A 23142-nucleotide genomic window follows, 5' to 3' on the forward strand; every position below is an offset into this window, starting at 1 on the left:
CTCCAGATGTGTCCTGCAAATACATCAAACTGCTGAACTGTTTGCTCTTCGAAGTGGTTATGCCAGTTTATCAAACACTGGCCAACAGCTGCCACATTCCATTGGTAGAGGAAGCGCTCTGCCCATCTGTTGGGCTATAATATATAAAGCATCTTGGAATCCAGTTGTCTGCAAATATTAAATGTGTGCTAGAATGGGACTTAATGAGGCTTTAGGAGTGTAGCTCAGAAGGGTGGTGGTTTTGATAAGCTGGGGGAAAGAACCGAGATGACTTAGATGAGGATTTGCACGTACCAGATTAGTCAGAGGCTGCAGGTGAGATTGGTCTTAAGAGAGGACCAAGGGTCATTTGATTTGTCTGGATTTGTCTTCCTTATGTGGGATTTGTCTTGGAACTGAGAGGGTCCTACATTAGGGACTAGATTTTTATCTCAGTAGGCCTGGGGCTGCTACTGTGTCTGACACTTGGTGGTCACTCATTGGACATAGAATAAATAAATAAATCTCACTGTGGTAATGATCAAGATTTTCACTCATTTTTGATCCTCAGTTTCTGCACCTGTAGATCAGTGGTGGGAGGGGGAACAGTAAGAGACTAAGGTTGGATTAAGGTTTCCCCTTCTCACTTTATGAGTGTGTGAAGATCAGGGAGGTAATAGGATGAAAGGGAGATGCTGTGGAATCTCAGGAAGTAGTGCAGCCCCTTTGTATCAAACTGGAAAACCCACCTGAGGGTGCACACATTTTGCCTTCTCTGGTAAGTCCCATGTCCCGCTGGGATTGTAGATTCTGCCAGATGACCGTGGCTCTGTCTGAATCGGGAAGATGGAAAAGAGAGTCTCCTGGTGGCCACAATCTGTGTTGTCTCAGAGCTTTTGGTTGTTTTGAATACCCAACCCAAGAGGTGGGAGTGGCCTTGCATGTCTTTCTAGAACATCTCTTGCACTGAATTGTATTTGCCCTTAAAAAAGAAAGAAAGAAGCTGTAGAGCATGGCTTGGAAAATGTCTCCAGCTACAGGAGGCTTTGAGAATCTGGATGAACTGTGTAGGTGGCCAGGTGAGAACCTGAGCAGTAATTGCTGACTAGTACTCTCTTTTCAAGTGTGCCCTCACTAGTATCATCTTTTTGTTCCCCCAGGTATCCGTCAGCTTCAACTAATACTTTTGAAAGTAGCCCTGATCCTAGGCATTGAGATCCATGTCAATGTGGAATTCCAAGGTCTTGTACAGCCTCCTGAGGACCAAGAAAATGAACGTGAGTTGGATTGGACAAATGAAAGAGGGATAAAAGGGCATGGAGTGTGTGAGAAAAGATGAGATCAAGGGAGAAAAGTACAAGAATCTGTGAGTTGTTTTCAGAACTAGTAAAAGAGGTTTCTTCAGTTGTATAGCCTATACCTTTCAAGGAACTTTTGACTTAATGAGGAGGCTTTGACATAGTATTAGATGTTGTAAACACTTGTATTCATTATAGCAAATCATGTCGTGGGGAACATTCTTTTGTGAGCCTTCTCCAAGGCTTCTTTATTTCCTGTGTTTTGTACCCCATGCTTTTATTCCTAGTGTTTTCAGTTTTCAAAACCTAGGGTTTTGTGCAGTTTGTATCTAGAGGTGTCTTAGATGTATGAATATAGTCTGGGTGATGACCTTCATTTTGACTTTGGTCCGCAGGGATAGGTTGGCGGGCACTGGTCCACCCCAAAACCCATCCTGTGTCAGAATATGAATTTGAAGTGATCATCGGAGGGGATGGCCGTAGGAACACCTTGGAAGGTATTGGTCAATGCTGCTTTGCCTGGTTCATTGCTATCTATTCTAACTGAATGACAGGCCCAGCCTTCCACTAGCCAACTGGTACTTGGGTTACTTCTTATAGGGCACTCTTGTTAAGGCACTAGGAGGTAATTAATTGGTTGACACTGCAGGATTATATCTAAGTTTAGTAAGCTGGTGGCTTCCTTTCCTCTCTCTCTTTTTCTTTCTTTCTTTCTTTCTTTCTTTCTTTCTTTCTTTCTTTCTTTCTTTCTTTCTTTCTTTCTTTTCTTTCTTTTCTTTCTTTTCTTTCTTTTCTTTCTTTTCTTCCTTCCTTCCTTCCTTCCTTCCTTCCTTTCTTTTTCTTTCTTTCCTTTCTATGAACTCCCTTGCACTGAGTAGTATTCTGGTCAGTTAGATTTCAGATTGTTAGTATGTGGGAGACTTTGACTTCTTTCCTGAAATTCATATATTTTTGGGCAGGTAAACACCTTATTTTCAGATAAGAATTGCCCTAAAATTTTCCCATTGATTCCCATCCTGCATGTTCCCTAATATCTTCAACAACAGCCCTTCATGTTTGAAGTGATCTTCCTTCTTTTCTAGCGAGCTGTGGTCACCTCTGAAAATTTCTTTCCTTCCAGGATTTCGCCGGAAAGAATTTCGTGGCAAGCTGGCCATTGCCATTACAGCAAATTTTATTAACCGAAATACAACAGCAGAAGCCAAAGTGGAAGAGATCAGTGGTGTGGCTTTTATATTCAACCAAAAATTTTTCCAGGAACTGAGGGAAGCCACAGGTTGGTGTAGATGCCTCCAAAGCAATAAGGATAGAAATTTAAATAACTACTTGTGATTTTTCTCTCGGAGGTTTTGGTAGGGTGGGTGATCATTGGCATTATTACTGTTGTTTGCCCCACTGCTCTTTCTATAGTGCTTTCCTTATTACTGTTTCCTCCTCTAGCCTTCTTTATCCTCTTTACAGTGACAGGGCTGCTCTGGGCTTGGTTTTTGTTTGTTTGTTTGTTTTTAAGGTTTCATTCTGCCTTTTAGCAACTCTTCTCCAACCCTTTCCCCTATTCTATGGCTCTAAGTGATGGTGCTCAATGCAGTAAGCTACTGATTGGTAGGTTCTCTGGTTCTCTAGAACCTAACTTTAGATACTGAGTGTACAGTCTCCTGGTGTTCCAGTTTGGACATGAAGTAAACCATGTGCTAGATCGGAATGAGATTGTTGTATGATAGCTTTTGAATAAATTAACTTATTTTGCTACCACAAAAATGTGCATCAGATTTCATTTCTCTGTTTTCTAGAACATGATTGCTTTCTATTACATCTGTTTTTTAGATTATTGAATTAAAAAATCAGTAGTTCACGCTCTGCTTCTAGGCATCTAGTTATCTCTCCTGTTAAGAGCAGAGGTGATTCTCCCAGTTGCCTTGATGACTGTCAAAGACATTTAACTTGAGAACTAACCCTGACCTCTTACTAGAAGTTAACCTTTCTTTTTCTTCCAGTCCTTCTATTTCTGCTTACTATTGATCATGGTTTTTAGGATAACTTAGGGTATCAAGTGAATTATAGAGCAGTGCAGGTATAAACATAGCTCCCCTTCTTCTTATGAACTGAATATGCAGGAAGTAAGAATCTGGGCTCAGACATCTCTTTATTTTCACTTTCTCTGCCCAGAGTGTTACAGCCCTGGTCTCTGAGGACCCATGTAAACTTTCTGGCTGCCCTAACGTACCTTCATTTCAGCAAGCCCCCATGTGACAGATTTGTTTCCTGGTTGTAGGTATTGACTTGGAGAATATTGTCTACTACAAAGACGACACACACTATTTTGTTATGACAGCCAAAAAGCAGAGTTTGCTAGACAAAGGGGTGATACTGCACGTGAGTAATGGATTTCTTTCAAACCTCTTTTTATGTTGTACTAGTTAATGTGACCACTAAGAGAAAGAATTTTATTGTCTGATGAGTTTTTCCTGCAAGGGAATGAAAATGAGCACCCAACTCATCTTCTAGAAACATGTACTCCTCTAATGTTTTTTTAGTTTAACTTCTAAAAAATCTTTTGTTATGGAAAATTTCAGATGTAAACAAAAGTAGAGAGAATCATATAGTGAACCCCCTTGTGCCCATTATCTTGTTTTAACAATTATCAACACGTGGCCAATATTATTTCAGTAGTACCTCACCCACTCCCCAGTCCTGCCATTGGATTGTTCTAAAACAAATCTCAGATAACAGTTATCTCAGATACTCAGTTTAATTTTAGGCGATTTGGTTTGTCGTTCTAGCTAATTCCACATATGACTGATTAGTAGTTGGTTAATAGGTCGTCTTTTGGGAGAGGGTGGTAGGGGGAAGGGAGTTTGACCTGGAAGCCTGAGAATGGTTCTGGTTTTACTGCAGATATGTCTATCAGAAGTCTAGGGAACACTGGTTGGATCAGGGTATATTTAGACCTCTTCGTAAACAATGATGAGAGGTCTGGCTCAGCCTTTTTTCCAGGTGGATAATTGTATGACATTCCCTGAGACGAACAGAATATGAAATCAGAGAACCACAGGATAGGTGGTTCTTTAAAGAGAGTCTCTTAAGTCTTATTTGGTGTTCAGTCTGAATCAGAATTACTATCCCCATGTGATGAGCTGGAGAGAAGAGGCACCAGATGTGCTGATTCAGGCCTGTACAGTTCTTACCACAGACTCGTGGCTGAATTTCAGGGTGCCTTTGTCTCTGCAGGACTGAGTGATACTGTTGCTGTATCTGAGAGCAGTGTTGGGGGCAAGCCAGTGAGCACGTGCCTGCCGCACAGCCTCTTCCCAGTCACGGACCTCGGACCTCATAACTGTTTCTCAGCCTTGAGCTCCTTTATGTTATATAAGGAAACAGGACAGAGCAGTTTGTACAGCCCATCCTGCCAAAAACATAAGCAAGATGTACTTGTTTGGATGCTTTATCAATAAGAAATAGCCAGTGAACCCGGTGGTATACTTTGGGACTAAGTTAAGACAAATCTACCATCTTAGGCAGAACAGTGGTTATCAGTTGAAACTTGTTTTATTGTGCTTCACAGTTACTGCATTTATTTGTTTACTTATTTATTTATTTATTTTACAAAATTGAGGGTTTGTGGCAACCTGAACAAGTCTGTCAGTGCCATTTTTCCAACAGCATTTGCTCATTTCATGTTTCTGTGTCATAGTTTGGTAATTCTTGGCAATATTTCAAACATTTTCATTATTGTATCTGTTATGGTGATCTGTGATCAATGATTATAACTCGCTGAAAACTCCAATAATGGTTAGCATTTTTTAGCAATAAAGTATTTTTTAGTCCAGGTAGCTTCATTGTTTTTTCAGACATAATGCTATTGCACACTTAATAGACTATGGCGTAGTGTAAACATAACATATATACTGGGAAACCAAAAAAATTCATGTGACTGGCTATATTGCGGTGGTCTGCAACTGCAGTATCTCCAAGGCGTGGCTGTATGTAGGAGCAATCTAGAATGCCAAGACCTGATTTACTTTTGCTTTTTATTTATTTTTTTAGAGGGCAGGGGCCACGTTTCTGTGTGTGCTGCTAAATACTAAACCGGTTGTGGTCACTTACTTGAACAAACACGGTTTCAAGGACCAACTTGAGTATTTGTGTTTTGACCATTAACTTCTTGTAGTGGTAGCTGGAAGTACCATCAGAGTGACACTTGGAAACAAACCTTAGGCCCCACTTTAGGAGAATAAAGATTTGGCTCAGTTAGCCAGGAATCTCCAAAACAGAAAAGTTTTTCAGTCCTTTATGTGGAAAGCTGTTTTTCCTCTCATCTTTGTTTTTCTTTGTTGGTGGGTTTCTGTGGAGCCTTTCAGAATCTTATGTATTATTTTGAAAACCTCTGTTCCATTTTCAGTATATTTCTTCCCAGCCCCCTGGACTGCCATTGCTCCCACCTCACATCTTTTTGGCACTGGAGCTTTGGGGTGTTTCCTTTGGGTTTGATGAATTACACAATGCTGAGTATTTTGTGTGGTCCCATTTGCCAGAAGCTATTTGCTACCCGGAAGATAATGATCGCCAATATAACATAAATTATAAAATGCTTCTTAAGCTTAGAAAGTACCATCACATAAATTATTTTATTTGGTATTCAGAACAACTCCATGAGCTGGATTAGGCAAGATTAAAGAAGTGTGACATGCTCCAAGTAAATGGAAACACCAGGCAGCAAAACCTGTGCTCTTTTAAAAACAGCCTCCCCCATGGGGCACCTGGGTGGCTCAGTCGGTTGAGCATCTGACTCTTGATTTTGGCTCAGGTCATGATCTCAGGGTTTTGGGGTCATTGGGCTCCATGCTCAGCAGGGAGTCTGTCTGGGATTCTCTTTCCCTCTCCTATCCCCCTGCCCCCGTGCTCGCCCTCTCTCTCAAATAAATAAATATTTTTTTTTCTTTTTTTAATTTAAAGAAGGGGCACCTGGGTGGCTCAGTCAGTTAAGCATCTGCCTTCGGCTCAGGTCATGATCTCAGGGTTCTGGGATCCAGCCCTGCATCAGGCTCTGTACTCAGTGAGTGGAGAGCCTCTCCTTCTCCCCCTGCACCACCCCCTTCATGTGCTCTCTCTCTCTCAAATAAATAAATAATCTTTTTAAAAAGAAATAATTTTTAAAAAGAAACCGCCTCCCCCTTTTCTCTTTGGGTAGAAGACTTATTTTGGAAGATGAAATCACTTTAGGAAGAAGGGAAAGGCTGTGAAACTGGCTTACATCTGACATGTGTAGTGTGGCTCTAACAGGGCTTTTCCCTCGACCCTCTTCTCTCTCTGGAGACAGGACTATGCCGACACAGAGCTCTTGCTTTCCCGGGAGAATGTGGACCGAGAGGCTCTGCTGAACTATGCCAGGGAGGCGGCAGACTTCTCCACTCAGCAGCAGCTGCCATCTCTGGATTTTGCCATCAATCACTATGGGCAGCCTGATGTGGCCATGTTCGACTTCACTTGTATGTACGCCTCCGAGAATGCTGCCTTGGTGCGAGAGCAGAATGGACACCAGTTGTTAGTGGCCCTGGTTGGGGACAGCCTCCTAGAGGTGAGTGGTAAGGGTGGCAGTGCTTTATAGTAGAGACAACTAAGGAAGCAGTAATAATAAGGAACAAACGTGAATATCCCAGGTTGTAGAATGAGTGTCTACAACATTGTGCAGCAGAGGTAGACTCCCTGCAGGAGATACACCAGGAAGTAGGCAAGTTGCTAAGTATGGATGGAAGCTCTGCAACTTCTGTGATTTGCTCCTCTACCAGTTTATGAAGTGGGAAAGCCCAATATCTGAACAGTTGCCAAAAAGTACTGTCAACAGCAAACTTTCTTTCTTAATTTAGTTCCTCTCTATTGAAAGGAAATTTATTTTAATTCTTTTGTTTTCTGTCTCCTTCATAGCCTTTTTGGCCAATGGGAACAGGAATAGCTCGAGGATTTCTAGCTGCTATGGACTCAGCCTGGATGGTACGAAGTTGGTCTCTAGGAACAAGCCCCTTGGAGGTCCTGGCCGAGAGGTAATGGGAAATATCCAGGGATCCCTTCCACGAGAAAACTGGGAGTGATGAGTGGTTTGCTCCTCAGGCAGAGTACATGTTTTCTTTCTTCTCCCTCTCTCACTCTCTTTCTTAATTAAAGATGTTTTCATATTTAAGAGAAGGAAAGCAAGATATTGACTAATAAAATCATAGATATGTAAAGACTAATTTAAGTGCACTTCTTTTTTTTTCCAAATTAGTTACTGACAGATGGTATCTGAATTTTTGTATTCCATTAAAGAACAGTATCTGATTCCTTTATGACAGTCACATGAACAAATATATAAGCATAGTACATTAAATCTTCCTGTCCTTAAAGTAGAAAGACTTACGCCAGTGAAATCAGTGTGGTAGCAGGGGACATACTAACATAAGAAAAGAAACAAGAAGTGACTTTAAATTCAAAAGAAAACCCCAAACTGCTTGTAAACATTTCTCAAGCTTTTAAATGTCAGATATGTTAAAGCAGATTATTGCAAAAAAGGTAAGAATCCTAGGATTTGTTTGCTAATAAAGAACAGATGCCTTGACTAGAAAACGAGAGAAATACAAGATTTCCTGGGTGTAATTGATGGTTGATAGCATTTTAAGCCTGTTACCTAAGGTACTCTGGGCAAGTTTGGTGGCAAATGCTTTTTTCATCTGTGTTTTTCTTAAAAATTAAATACTGGCCTACTTGAAAAAACAAAACAAAACAGTAAATTAGTTGCCTTTTAAATTAGAATCAGGCTTTTTTAGCCCAGCCCACCACAGTGTACTTGCTCTTGCTACTGGTCCTTAATCAGTCCAGTGCCTGTGGAATCACTGGTGTGGTGGGAATTGGAGCAAGGGCTGATGTAGGTTTGGAGAAAAATTTTCAAGGGTGAGGATTTGTCATATCCTTCAGATTATTCAGGACACTGTCAAAAAATAGGAATATTATGAAAGGAGAGGGAGATGTGCATGGTGCTTTTCACTGCTCTGACTAAATTGTTATATGTTCTTGCAGGGAAAGCATTTATAGGTTGCTGCCTCAGACCACCCCTGAGAATGTGAGTAAAAACTTCAGCCAATACAGTATCGACCCTGTCACCAGATATCCCAATATTAACATCAACTTCCTCCGCCCAAGCCAGGTAAGAGCCTTCTAGCCAGTTATCTACACCTGGGCCCATTTTCAGGATGGATCAGGCCTCTGAAACACTGAAATGTGTCTAATAATACCATATACACACACTTCTTTCATAATCCAAGTGGATGTCTCCCTGGAATGGTATCACTTTCCATCAACAGATTGAGCAGCTAAGGGAGGAAGTTGTTGAATGACTTGCCAGAAGAGCCCATGTGACCAAAATGGTGGATCCAGGACTTTTTCCAGGGCTTCCCCATTCAAGCTGCATGTTGTAGGGGAGAGAGCACTTGCTCATTGCTCAGAAAACGGGACTTCTTGCCACCAGTCACTTTGACATGGACATGTCATCCCGTCTTCTCTGAACCTTAGCTTCTTCATCGATAAAGTGGAGATAATAGTCCTGCTATTCACAGGACCATTGTGAGGGCAAATGAGATTGTTCACTTGAAGGAACTTTGAAAGTCAGGACGCTCTCTGCAAGTTAAAGATACCATTGGTCAGTTTTTTTGCGCTGCTGAGTTATTTCCCACGATGTCTAAAGCCTTATAATTGCATTAAGAATGACATTTGACAAAGCGCAATAATCCCGAAGAGCCCAACAATTTTTAGAAAGCAGCCCATTCAACATATTTGCCTATTATGTACTTGGGTAATTTTTTATTCACTTTCTGCAAGTTTATGGCTTTAAGCCTTCTATATCCTTTATATAAGGGGCCCATGAGACCTGCTGTCAATGGGCAGTATTAATGGTCCAATAGTGACTATCAGAGAGCCCTCCTTGGCTGAGTAGCTAATTTTTAGCACAATTTTTTTACACTAATATGTATTTATTTGTATGTAACCCCACCACATACCAGAAAGGATTTAAAGGTCATTGTCTTTATCTGAACTTTGCCCAACCTGCTATCTTAGTCTTTCATTTTGCTCTCAGATGGGAACTTGTTGCATGGTGTTTGATTTTCCTTCTTAACTTTCTGCCAGGTGCGCCATTTATATGATACTGGGGAAACAAAAGATATTCGTCTGGAAATGGAGAACCTGGTGAATTCCCGAACTACCCCAAAGTTGACTCGCAATGGTGAGTTCTGGTAGCGACCTTTTAAATGCAAGTAACCTATTCAGAGAAATTCATACTTACTCATTGAGCTGTTAGTGCACACAGTACTGTAAGGCAGTGGTTCTCAACCAGGGTTGATTTTGCCCCAGGGGACATTTGGTAGTGTTTGCAGACATTTTTGATTGTCATGACTAGGGGAGGGTGCTGTTGGCACCCAAGGACACTGCTAAACCTACAGTGCACAAGTCAGCTCCCCACAACAAAGAATTGCCCAGCCAAAAATCTCAGGAATGTCAGGGCAAAACCCTCAGCCTAAGGTTTTAGGAGGGTATAAAGAGAAATCAGGTACAAATGCTGTTGAGAAAGAGAGAGAGAGGAAGTGAGTGCACACACACCAACTAAGGTTTCTAGGGGAAGCTTTAGGAAAAAGCAGTGGCATTTTTAGCTGAGCACTATGACATTGCCGGGATACAGTTATAGAGATAAAAGCCATTCTGTATTTTGTGTTCACTGAAGGACCCCTGTAGATTTTTTTAAGAGGAGAGCAACATGAATATACCTGGTCAGCTACATGTAAGATGGGATGGAGAAGGGAAATGCCAGACGCAGGGCCACTAGTTAGAAATACACTGTAGCAGTCAAGCTAGTGGTGGTGAAGGCCTGAATCTGATGCTGATGTTGAGGATGGACAAGGGAATGGAGCATAGTTAGAAGAACTCTGACTTTGGGGCCAGGTGCAACTGGGTCTGAGTCCAAGCTTTGCTATTTGTGAAGTGTGTGGGCTAGAAGAGGGTATTTTGCATCTGTGAACTTTGGTTTCCTTGTCTGTAAAATGGGCATAAGAAATAGTTACTTCACACTGTGGTGACAAATGGCAGCCATTTTGTCATTGTCATTATTAATTATGTGAGTGAGAGTGTATTAAAGAGCCAGAATCAGTGGGCATCAGCAGTTTGGTTGCATGGGTCAAGAGATGGTTGCAGATGATGCTGCCATCAGCTTGGACAAGGAAGTGGGAGGATGAGAAGGTTTGGGTCTGTTTTGAGTTTGACATGTTATTGGATTGTCAAGGTGAATTTCACAACCAACAGGCAGTTGGAAACATTTTCATCTTTCTCCACTCGGTGTCATCTACTTGAAAGCAGACAATATACCTTTGTCACTATCATTTTAGAGCCTGGAATATTGAAGTTGCCCAATACATATTGGATTGATGGATATACAGACTTGGGAGACATCTGAATAAAGTTAATTTCTGAAGTAAATTTTTGATTTATGATGATAACAGCAGGAGTGTTTCTCTGTATAATTTTAGAATACATTTTCACCAAAAGACTTAAATGAAATAGGATTTTTATGATATGCAGTTTTTATCTTATGTTCCCAAATCAGTAAATGACTTCATACAAGGTTAGACATTTCCAGTTGCCAAAGGTAAGAGAACAGACGTTCTTGGACACAAATGGGAGTTCGCAGATTCTTCTAAATGCTCCATATCAGAGCTCCTCTGATGCAATTAAGAAAAACGGACTTTTAGAAAGGCCCTTTGTGTTCAAGAAGACACAGCAGCGAACTGGAAAACATCCAAGTATTGTGTTCACTTTTTTGTGTTGTTGATGTGTTCACTTTTTCAAGATGTGATCATTTATAATATAGAGTGCCAATCCTGGCCGGAGGGACCGTTCGGGTCTGGGGTCCTTGGCTTTGCCAGTGTAATCCTACAGTTTCTTCATTTGACAAATCGCTCTATACCCTGGAACGTGTAAGAGTGGGCTTTGCTTGCTATTGGTTTAATGTGTTGCTAGAGAGAATGGACTCTTTTCTGCTCTACTCCTCTCAATATTACTTTGAAGGGAAGGAGATTCCTCAGCTAGCTGCCAAGCTACTCTCCAGGGAAATCTTAGACCTTCTGCAAGTGAAGGTGACAGCTCAGTAGATGGCGCTCTTCCATCTAAGTCAGTATCCAAGAGTGCTGCCAGGACCCTGGGCTTTAGCATGAACAGATCCAGATCATCCCTCTTGTGACTTATGCTGTTAGGGGCGCTGGCATTGACATCAGAGTCTGGGTGAATTCTTACCTACCTAAAATTCCACTATCGTGATACCAGTTACATAGCTTTTTACTTTTGAAACAGTGACAACTATTTTGTTCCTACCTTTAGTAATTTTTCAAACTGGATATGTGTACTACAAAGAGGATCCTACATCAGTGCTACCAAGTGACCACACTTCTGATAATTTTTTTGTTGTTTTAGAGTCTGTAGCTCGTTCAAGCAAACTGCTGGGTTGGTGCCAAAGGCAGACAGATGGCTATGCAGGGGTAAATGTGACAGATCTCACTATGTCTTGGAAAAGTGGACTGGCCTTATGTGCGATCATCCATAGATACCGCCCTGATCTGATGTAAGTTGTGACAAACTTTGTGTTTCATTTTGTATTCCCTCAGGACCTCAGAGTATTTTGCTGTCAGCCAAATTTTATATTTTTATCTAGAATGAGATACATAGCAAGGTACTTTTTTCTAGAAGGCAGTGATTAATTTCAGTTTAGTTATATTTAAAACTTCTGTCAAGCATCATGTAGCTGAATCCAGCTGAGGTTTTAAAAATCACAGCACTCACAAGGTCAAAAACTGGTTTTAACACCCACCTGGGCCTATTAACATCACACAAAGGAAAACTATGTTTATTGGCCCCAGGTTGAACTCTTCATTTCGGCCAGCTATCTCTCAGATGCTGTTGGTCATAAGGAAAACCTCACTAGAACATTTGGCTGGCTGAAGGCAAAAATATGTCACTACCAGCAAAACAGAAAACAGTGAATACTTAACCCGATTTATCATAGTTCATTGGTATTATCTCTGTTAAGAATTGCGCCTTTTGCAAATATACTCTGCCCAGGCCCACAAGATTCAGGCCACTTTACCCACTTATATCAGTGACACCTTCTCTTTTGGCCATTCTTCACTCACCTAAATGCAGAATCACTACAATAGGATGACCCCAGGTCAACTACAGTGACCAATGCACTCAGATTTCCCCCATAGGCATTCATTACCATGGAAGCCAAACAAGAAGATCCAGAAACAGAAGAAAAGCCTGTTGAATTATTTTGGCTGCCTGTCTTTTTATCATTAGGGCCCAGATTTGTGCGTTTGCTTTAATGATTGCTTAAGGGAACCTAAGAAACATAGTTCCTATTTATATTAGGTTATAAATTAATGAGGCAAGAGCTAGTAGAAACAGCCCTACATATAGTATGCTTTAGGAATGGGAATTTCTGATTTGTTTGGATAAAGTAAGTGACCTCCAGTGCTTCTGTCCCTTAGCTAATGCAGAGGTTGGCAAATGGTAAGTGAAAGTAAGCCCCCCTCCCCCCCATCAAGAAAGGACGGGAGAGGAAGAGGGAGTAGTTTCAGAAGGATGGTGATGAATGGCACAGAGTGCTTTAGAAGAAGACTGGGTGAGTCTGTTCTCTTCCAAAGGGAAGTCAGGAAAGAAAAGGAGATGGAGGCAAAAGTAGCTGAAGGGAACCTAGCAGGTGAGGTTGGGGGGTGGTAAAGGGAGAAGGCTGCCTGCAGAAGGTCTAGGGAAGTTCTGTGTAACAGAACACAAAGCAGTGAGTAGGTGATTTGGCACTGTTTAGACTACACTGACTTCATTCAGGATGAGGCCTTCCTGGTTTAATAGGCTTAATCTATAGAGAAAAGGCATTTAGAAAAATGAAAACCTTGATACAGAGTCAGTAGTAGGTTAACACAAAATAAGGCCTGCCCTGTTGATCTGCAATCACCTCTTAAAGAAGAATACTATCAGTCTTTACTTGATCGAATGGCAAGAAGTTTGAGACCCAGTGGGAAGTGTTTGTTAATTTAAATACTTGGGAATACTCAGGAAGTTTAGCAGTGGAAAAATCTTTTGAGGAAGGTTTTGGAATTTCCCTTCAAGTAGAAGGCTGAATAAGATTACCAGAGCTGATGTAGTGCATCAACAGCACGTCTGGTCCAAATGACACAGCGAGTGATAGTCCTAGGCCTTTAGAAGCAGTCTGATCCAAATTGGATATTTATCATTATTGAGCATTAGTTTAATATATACAGGTCACATACAAGGTACAAGAGGATATGTAGTAAAGGTAGTTCTATTCTTGAACTTACCTTTTAGTAAGAAATTTATGTTATTGGGAAAATGAGAGTAGTTCAACTTTCCCCCCCTTTTTTCCTTCCTGAGTAGATCTTTAATCATTTCTTCTCCTTGAGGATGATTTGCATTTTCTTAGTGAAAGGGAGGAGACCAAAAGGTGAGATGAACAGGTTGGCTGTCAGATTGCGGTGATACCCCCGCACCCTGGATTGTAGCTGAAAGACTAAGAAATGATGACGACTCCACTGATACTGTGTTTTCTGGCTTGAGGACAAGCAGCCCTTGTTGATATGTTTTTCTCATTCTGTTTCTTAGAGATTTTGATTCTTTGGATGAGCAAAATGTGGAGAAGAATAACCAGCTGGCCTTTGATATTGCCGAGAAGGAGCTGGGCATTTCTCCCATCATGACAGGCAAAGAAATGGCCTCGGTGGGGGAGCCTGACAAGCTTTCTATGGTGATGTACCTGACTCAGTTCTACGAGATGTTCAAGGACTCACTCCCCTCCAGTGGTAAGGGCTGGTGGGCACTGCTCTGGAAGGCCACCATTTCTTCTTTGTTGTTGCCTGGCTTTTCTTTCTTCTAACCATGTCCTTCATCAGTACCACCAAAAGCAAACCTGCGCTTACTCTATGTTGGCTGTCTGGGTAAGGCCCTAGCACTTTGCTCCATTATTTTTTCCTTCTCTACTAGTATATTCTTAGCCATTCTTTCTTTCCCCAGACTTTCTCACTGAATCTATAAATATGCAAAAATCATTCCTTTGCAAAATGTTTGCCTTGACTCTACTACTTTCTCATACCCTTTCTCTCAGAACCAGGCTTTTTGAAAAGTAGTTAGTACTCACTAGGAGTACTAACCTACCTTCTTTTTTTTTTTTTTAAAGATTTTATTTATTTATTTGACACCGAGAGAGCGCACACAAGCACAAGCAGGGGAAGCAGGAGAGGGAGAAGCAGGCTTCCCATCAAGCAGGGACCCCGACGCGGGGTTTGATCTCAGGACCTTGGGATCATGACCTGAGCTGAAGTCAGCCGTTTAACAGACTGAGCACCTGGGCGCCCCAAAGAGCCGTCATTTCTTAAAACATTAACTGGAGTTTCAGTTAAGAAAAAAGTGGCAGTAGAGTGTGGAGGGAGTGTGGAGTTCCTTGGTCACATACATTAGAAAAATGCTACCTTATATTGTTCCCCCTTAGAGAATCACAGTGTACCTTAACAAGCTAAAGGCTCTGAAAGATCCTGAAGTAGTTAAGCTCACATAATTTTCTGTAACTGGACATTTCCCAAACTTACTCAGTCATTAGACTATTTCTCCAAGTAACAATAGCATCACAAAGAACTCCTCCTCTGTGAAACTTTTTTTTTTTACAACATAGTGATTTGATAAGTTTTTATATTATTATTATGTTAATCACCATACATTACACCATTAGTTTTTGATGTAGTGTTCCATGATTCATTGTTCATGCATAACACCCAGTGCTCCACGCAGAATGTGCCCTCTTTAATACCCATCACCAGGCTAACCCATCCCCCCACCCCCTCCCCTCTAGAACCCTCAGTTTGTTTTTCAGAGTCCATCCTCTCTCATGGTTCGTCTCCCCCTCCGATTTCCCCCCCTTCATTCTTCCCCTCCTGCTATCTTCTTCTTTTTCTTTTTTTTAAACATATAATGTGTTATTTGTTTCAGGGGTACAGGTCTGTGATTTAACAGTCTTGAACAATTCACAGTGCTCACCATAGCACACACCCTCCCCAGTGTCCGTCACCAGCCACCCCCTCCCTCCCACCCCTCCCCAACTCCAGCAACCCTCAGTTTGATTCCTGAGATTAAGAATTCCTCCTGTCAGTGAGGACGTCTACCTTCTAAGGCCTAAACTTTGTAACACTTTGCAACCCAGCTTCTTTTTTACTGCTCTGCCAAAACTGTTCTCTACAGTCATGAAGAATCACCAAATCTGCATTTCTTTTCTCGTTTTGCACCGCTCACCCACTTGGCTTTTCTGCATTATTCAGCACTATGGAATTGTGTCCTTTCCCTTGAAATTCCCTCTTCTCACTGGCCTCTCTGGTCCTGTACTTGTTTGCTTCATTCTCTTTCTTCTGTAACTGCTCCTTCTCTGGCTTCTCTCTCTTCTCCAACCTTTTAGTGTTTTTCCGTCTGTGTTTGGCCCTCAGCCTGCTGCCTCAGTCTACCAGAATGCTACCAAAAAAATATTCCTGTTGTCATTTATTGTCCCTGGAGTGAGTATGCTTTAGAGTGTTGACCATGGTACCCAACCTGGATTTATTTCCCAGTAGTTCCACCTGTTTGAGCTTAGGCAAGTAACTAAATTTCCCTGTGCCTCAGTTTCCTCATTCGTAAAATGGTACATATTTTATGTACATATAACATAAAACTGTGATGTGCTAAGGAGAATGTTTGACAAACAGAAGCATTTAATATCAGCAGTATAGTATTAGTTTCAGTTACTTTTAAAATTACTATTGTTACTAATAAAACTTTGGAATCCACAGAGTTTGTGGTTCTCCAGTATCTTCTAGCCTATGTACTCTTATAGATGTCCATGGCTTTTTCTGACCAGATATGCAGTTCTTACAAGAGGAATCCACAACTCTAACATCAGTATACCTATTCAGGGAGAGCCTTCCCATTATGTGCACCTAAGTACATGGGGTCTGCATAATCAAAGGCAATGACCCTAAGCTATATACCCTTCCTCCCTTTCTCCCTCTACCTTGAAATTTTTATCACGAAGGTGAGGCTTTAGCAGTCTGTCATAACTAACAATCATAGGCAGATTCCAACTTTTGAAAAGGAAAAGTGGAGGGTTTTGTGACCGAAGTGGATTAGAAGAAAGAGTTGGTTCTGTTAACATGGATGGAAAAGAGAAAGGTCAACATCCAGACCTTAGTGTACATTTCCGTGGTGGAATTTCCTGCTGAGTTCCTCTTGCTTTTGTCAAAGCAGATGGACCTTTAGAGTTTTCTGAGGTTCTGTGAGCCTCCTGCAAGGAGTGTAGTTCTGGTCAGTACTTTGAAGCCCCCTCCAGGGCTGTGCTCAACATTGCTTCCTGTTTACAGAGGCCCTGGACCTGAATGCTGAGGAGAAAGCAGTTCTTATAGCCAGCACCAAATCCCCCATCTCCTTCCTCAGCAAACTTGGACAGACCATCTCTCGGAAGCGTTCTCCCAAGGTGAATGGAAGAGGTTTGGGGGGCGCCTGGGTGGCTCAGTCGGTTACGCGTCCGCCTTCGGCTCGGGTCATGGTCCCGGGGTCCTGGGGTCGAGCCCCGCCTCGGGCTCCCTGCTCCGCGGGAGCTTCTCCCTCTCCCGCTCCCCTGCTTGTGCGCGCGCTCTCTCTCTGTCAAATAAATACATAAATAAAACCTTAAAAAAAAACGGAAGAGGTTTTTGGCCTGCTACGAACCTAAAGGCGAGGCACGGCGACGAGGATGACAGTCGCCCTCACCCCTTGGCACAGGACAAGAAGGAGAAGGACCCGGACGGCACCGGAAAGAGGAGAAAGACCAGCCAGTCGGAAGAGGTGAGCATTGCCGGGATTCGCTGGGGGGTCCCACTGAATTGCCCTTCCGGGCTGAAGGCCACCTCCGAACTGGTGTTGCTGGATCTTTTCATATTCATTTTTATGAGAATTTCTGTGGGCAGCTGCTTTTTCAGTGGGCTGTTGCTTTTGTTCGGTGTTTCGGGGAGCGTCTAAGGAGCATACACACACGCGCACTAGTGCTTTCCTCTCCCCTCAGAAGTGCACGTTTGGCCGGGGGCGGTGGCTTCCCTGAGAGAGGACAACACCAGCCCAAGCCCGAGTACCTTGTTATACTGCCCCATGCACCAAAGCCTTGCTGACTGCACGTCGATATTAGAACCTTGAAGAGAGCTGTTAAGCTTAACCTAAAGCAGAAATAGCAGCCACCATGCCAGGCACTGGCTTCACTCCTTCTTTGAGGGAAGGGCATTTGTAGGGGGCTCCTCTAACCGAGGCCGGTTCTCGGGTGTTGATGTTTGTCAGGAGGACGTGCCGCGGGGCTACAGAGGAGGAAGGCCCACACTGGTGAGCACTCTGACAGACAGGAGAATGGATGTGGCCCTTGGCAATCAGAACAAAGTGAAGTACATGGCGACCCAGCTGCTGGCCAAATTTGAAGAGAATGCACCCCCACAGTCCACTGGCATGAGGAGACAGGTAAACCCCACTTTGTATCTCACCCATCCACGCTTGGTCTGGCCATATAGGAAGGAGGGGTCTTCCCAGTCAAATGAAGTGGGATGGGGTGTGTCTCAGCTGAGCACTCATGCGCTCAAGACTATGTCTGGTTTTCTCTTTGTCTGACTGTGGCAGAGAAAAGCATTTTATAAGCTCCTCCTATGTTTTCAGCACTGCTTTCTCCTTACCATTCATGTCTGAGGTGTCTGTGGCAAAAATTCAGAAGAGGGATTTAAAGTTTTATATATATATCTATACATATTTATATGCTCCCATATGTGCAGACATATTTGAATTATAGAAGAGGTAGATACGTATTGAGGAAAATCCTGGAGAAAATAATAAAGGTAATCAAGACACCTCTAATTCTGTTAACATTTTGTTATATTTCTTTCTAGTCTGTTTTCAGTGCATTTTTGTTTTCATAGTTGAGGTCATTCGGAATATACGCTTTCTGTTCTGCTTTGTTCACGTAACTTTGGGCACATTCCCATGTTGTTCCAAACTCTACAAGCATCTTCCAATATGTGTATGTACCATGCTTTTCTTCACTCTTCCTCTAGTGTTGGATGTTTTTGTTGTTGCTCATCTTTCATGACAAAGTACAAAGATAATAAATGTTCTTGTGATAAATCTTCTTTTGTGTGTTGTGGATGGTTTTCATAGGCTATCCTCGAACTAGGTCAGGAGGTATGAACATTTTAAAGAGTCATCATGGATACTAACTTGAGAGTGCTAGACAGGAGCATTTGACTTGAGATGTCTTTGCTGGGTCTCGTCCCTCCTCTTGCTTGTAAGAGGAGGGGCTGGATTTGGAGATTAACACAGGAAGTTTCTTATAAAACTCCCTAATGACCTGAGAGAACATCCAAAGGAAAGGAAGCCCATTCTTTTTATTCTTTTACTCTCTTTCTTCAACTTTTCCATACATATCAGCCATTGTTCTCAGGACCAGGGGTGGTGGGGGGGTGGTAATGACTTTGCTTGGAGTCTGGCCATAATTAACTTCTTCTCACATTTAGCCTTTGGTTATTAATTTTTACACTCCAATCATATGTATTGTGGCTCATAGAGAGGAATAATAATATTCATTGGTAGACATCTGAGGTTGCCCGGCAGCTCTAGCAACCACGGGATCTGCCCCATCTCAGGAGATCTGGAATGCTCTCCATGGGAGGAAGTTTGTCCCTAAGGGAAGGTTGTGTTCGTCATTTTGAGTAGAAAGATCAGTTTTCCAAACTAGAATTAGTAGTTTAGGTTTAGAGCTTTGAGCTAGGGAAGAGGAGAGTGAAAATTACAGCTTCTGATTTCCTCGTTTTTTCCTTTCGCATTTACTTTTGGTTTGTGGGGTTGGGGTATTTTGTTTCCTTTGTAAGTGTAACTTTCTAAGAATTAATTCTGTGTCTGCCCCCACTCCCCGCTCCTAGATGTGTGTCTGTCCACCGTGAGTATCGTTTTTGTGTCTTCTCCTACTTTAATGTATTTTATTTTGTTTTGTCTCCATGTCCTGTCCCCCACCCATACTTGGCCTGTGTGTCACAGCCGACACAAGAGCGTGGGGTCAGCCAGCCGTCCTGCTGCCTTCCTGAGCAGGGTCACCCTGCTCCCACCCCCCAGTGGAAACAGGTAAAGGAGCTGCCCAGGGACCAGAATGGGTACTGCTTCCCTGGGCCTTCCCACCCTACTCATCCCTCTGCTCCAGCCAGGGCTGAGGCCTACACTTTAGAATCCTAGCTCCCAAGGCCAGGAAGATTCTGTACTCATTTGAGTAGCAGCTCTAGGGAAAAGTTTAACAGACAGTCCTGATTGTATTGCATGATTTGTTTAACTCCTTGGGATTTGAGAAATCAGTTAAAAGAGTAGGTGGTTAATGTGGTTTTGAAACTAGCTGAAGCTCTGTGGGAAGTTGTTCCAGATACCTTAGCTTCTCCAGTTTTACCACCATAGCCTTTGTCCCAAGTTGACTTTTTTGCTTACATGTGTCCTTGTAACTAGTGGAGGGAGAATCCTGAACTCAGCAAGGCTGAGAATTGGGGCATTGGAGCCTTTCACATTAAATAGGAAAATGTTAGCCAGGAAATATCTTGAACTATGATTTTTATTTGTTTCAGACCCTTGACAAAGATGAGCATAGGCATTTTCTTGGCGTTTTGTCTCCATTTAAAATACTCCTTGAAAATTTTCAGTAAAGTTTTTACAGGATCTCCTAGAAAGCTGCTCCTAAGCAGTATTGGATAGGACAGAAAGAAGTGGGTGGAGGGATGGCACCTCATTGATAATAGGAAACCCATCAGAAGGATTGGGGCCTCTACTGTATTTTTTCCCAAGTCACAGTTGAGCAAGTTCCTCCTCTGTGAGTGCAGCCTGGATTCTCTGTCTTGTGGTTTGGTATCATCTAGGACTAAGATTCTGAGAGGTCAGGTGAGCTGACCCTCGATTTCTTCTTGTGCTGTCGAGCGCCAGCTAGTGCTGGGAGGTGCTGGGGAGTGGCAAGTGGATTTTATTTGAATTACATTCAGGGCAAAAGTTTCCTTTCTAACCTCTTTTAAATTAAATAATATGCCACATTGAAGGCAGGGCCCATGAGGCTGAGATGGAAGCCGGGGAGCAATGTCCAAACTCACAACAGAGGCCAAGCTGCTTCTTTCTCTGTTTTTGGAGGAGGTCTTCTGGAAAACAAACAAACAAGACTCATTGGAAAATCCATTTTATTTCCTTACCCTTTGCCTTGAAGTCTAGGTGGAGTGTATGATTTGAAAGGTAATTTTTAGTTGAGGATCTGCTGAAGGAGAAAATGAACTCTAAACTAGATTCCCCCAAACTAGACTCTGACAATGTTCAACAAAGTCACCTGAGATAGGAGGAGCAGTGGGGAAGGGATATCAGTTGTAATACGTGTAGTGGATGAACAGATGACTTTAACTGTCATGTGCCCAGAGCAGCTTTGGGTTGGCTTGCTGGGAAGTCTCAAGGGTAGTAAGTGTGACCCGAAGAGCCTGGCTCAGCCAAGCCTCTGTTCTGGTGAAGACTGGCATATTAGCTCATCACCTGATGGATCATCAGGAGCTTGGTGTTTGTGGGCCTGCTTATGTTTCCCCTGTTTATGAAGTATCTGGCCTCTGACCTTGTGCGGGGTGCTACATGGAGACATAACAGCTAAGTTGTCATCTGGGTAATTTATGATCACAGTCAATGAAGTAGAATATAGGTAGGCTCTATAGGCAGCAGTCAAACCTGGGTTCTGTGGAGTGGGCACCAGAGATTACAGTTGGAAAGAATATCTGGGTAGATCTTAGTGAAGAACCATGAGCAATGAAAATCCTATTAGATCATTGCTATATAGAGTTGGGAATTGTAAATTTACTTGGCTGTCAAACAACTGTAAGTCACAGTTAACGTGTAATTTTTCCTCAACACTAAATCAAAGATGGTATCATGAGTCTTGGCCCTGTAAATTTATCTCCTGAGAGAACAGGAACATTCTGGTGCTCCAGAAACATGGGAACAGAGGCACTTCAGTGGTGTACTCCAGTGGCCCTCTGCTTCTGACATCCTGACGATGGCTTTCGTTAGCTCCCTTTAGGAATGAGAGGGGGCTTACCAGCGATACCTTGCGGTGACTCACTTTTTGTTTTTCTTGAAGAGGTTTGGATTGAGGCAGGAGGGTGTGGCAGGCACAGCAATCAATGGTGGCTGAGTTGGCGCAAGGATCGGTTTTAACTTAGGTCATGGTATGGAAGAGGGAAAATGCATAACAACTTTGCTTACCAGTGACTTCTCTTTTTTACCTTCCTGTGTAAACACTTTGGCTCTTCCCTCCCCACCCTTCTGCCTTTTGATCTCAGAAATGTGTCCGGCAGGCAAAGTCTGCACATTAATCAGCCTTGGTTTGGGAAGTAAATTGTCATGAGAGGTTGGAACACAGGGGGTCTGTATCCCCTGGCCTCACAACCTCCACAGCTTTTTCTCCCTCCCAGGCTTCATCTGTGTGCTGCCCCACATGGTCATTTGGGGCATGAGGAAATGGAGGATTCCTCTGGCCTAGAAACAAGTAATTGTTTCTTAAGTACTGAAAAGTTCTCTGAATCACAGATTCACAGGAAGGGAATACAATACAACAGAGAGGGGCAAAATGGGGAAATAATCCATGAATATTTATGGTGTTCGGTTAGTGACAGATGTACTTATATTCTTATATTCTGTTTCCTGTACTTCCTTGTATTTCCCTGGTGGTTTTCCAGAACCTTTTAAGTGCGCTCGAGGGGCTGAGAGGGAGGCCATGGCAGGGTGTTGTCTTGGGCGGGCCCTCAAGGAGAGTGCCACTTTGCTGCTGGTGGGTGTACAGGTGACTGAGCGCTCGGGAGGTGGTCACCACACTCCCCTCATGATGGTTGGCCTATGTGCCCTTTCTCTCTACCTACATCCTAGCTCATTTCTTCTATCCTTAACTTCCCTGATAAAACCAACAAAGAATATATCCTTGATCCCTGGCATTTAGAAAGTGTTACACTGCAAGTTCTGCCCCAAGACCAGCTACAGATACTACCCATGTGGTCTGCACTTACCAGATAGCACGAGCACGAGTGTGGCCTGGAAGCCAGCCGCCAACTGTGACAAGCTGTCCTCCCTGACCATACAGCCATTGCTGTGGAGGATGGAGAGGCACGGGAGGGATGGCTTTGGTGAATGCTGGTTAATTCTTCCAGATCCAGTGTAAACATGGCCCCTGTTTCACCAATGTTCTCTCTGTTTGTGTCTGTTGGCGTAAAAGCGACGGGAAAAGGAGCATTCTCGGACCTGCCCCAAAAAAGTGATCACACTCTCTCCTCCCCCTACTCCACCTCCCTGTCGGGCGCCTGGCAGCCAGCAGGTGATCTTCTCTGCATGCTCTGTGGTCCTTGTCTCTGTCTTCCTGCCTGCCTGCGTAGGTGGCTGGGGTAGAGACCAAATCAGGATTCCCTCTTTTCAGAGCTAACAATTAAAAAAAATAGAAAGACCAGGGGCGCCTGGGTGGCTCAGTCATTAGGCGTCTGCCTTCGGCTCAGGTCATGATCCCAGGGTCCTGGGATCGAGCCCCTTATCGGTCTCCCTCCTCTGCGGAAGGCCTACTTCTCCCTCTCACTCCCCCTGCTTGTGTTCCCTCTCTCGCTGTGTCTCTCTCTGTCAAATAAATAAGTAAAATCTTTAAAAACAACAACAACAACAACAACAAAAAACAGATCTTTTGTAGCAGAAGCAACCTTATTGCTACAAATGAACAATTCCTGAT

General features: G+C 42.9%; 1 protein-coding gene across 4 annotated transcripts in view; it reads left to right on the forward strand.

The window, feature by feature from the left end:
* The window catches only part of MICAL3 (microtubule associated monooxygenase, calponin and LIM domain containing 3), a 200348-nt gene that overhangs the window by 82768 nt on the left and 94438 nt on the right, over positions 1 to 23142 (forward strand). For 2 of the 4 annotated variants that reach the window (XM_028121095.2, XM_088025843.1), the window contains 14 exons: positions 1140 to 1256; positions 1673 to 1774; positions 2398 to 2553; positions 3550 to 3650; positions 6595 to 6852; positions 7200 to 7315; positions 8325 to 8451; positions 9429 to 9525; positions 11760 to 11907; positions 13962 to 14158; positions 16733 to 16845; positions 17133 to 17195; positions 17679 to 17852; positions 19416 to 19499. In XM_028121095.2, the coding sequence (XP_027976896.1) occupies positions 1140 to 1256; positions 1673 to 1774; positions 2398 to 2553; positions 3550 to 3650; positions 6595 to 6852; positions 7200 to 7315; positions 8325 to 8451; positions 9429 to 9525; positions 11760 to 11907; positions 13962 to 14158; positions 16733 to 16845; positions 17133 to 17195; positions 17679 to 17852; positions 19416 to 19499 (1853 nt within the window). The remainder of the gene's footprint in view (positions 1 to 1139; positions 1257 to 1672; positions 1775 to 2397; positions 2554 to 3549; positions 3651 to 6594; positions 6853 to 7199; positions 7316 to 8324; positions 8452 to 9428; positions 9526 to 11759; positions 11908 to 13961; positions 14159 to 16732; positions 16846 to 17132; positions 17196 to 17678; positions 17853 to 19415; positions 19500 to 23142) is intronic. The other 2 variants (XM_028121097.2, XM_028121098.2) reach the window with 1 other exon arrangement.

The sequence above is a fragment of the Eumetopias jubatus genome, unplaced genomic scaffold, assembly GCF_037043125.1.
Source record: "Eumetopias jubatus isolate StellerSeaLion01/CBP00866 unplaced genomic scaffold, mEumJub1_p1.0 scaffold_8, whole genome shotgun sequence".
In the NCBI taxonomy this organism is placed as follows: domain Eukaryota; kingdom Metazoa; phylum Chordata; class Mammalia; order Carnivora; family Otariidae; genus Eumetopias; species Eumetopias jubatus.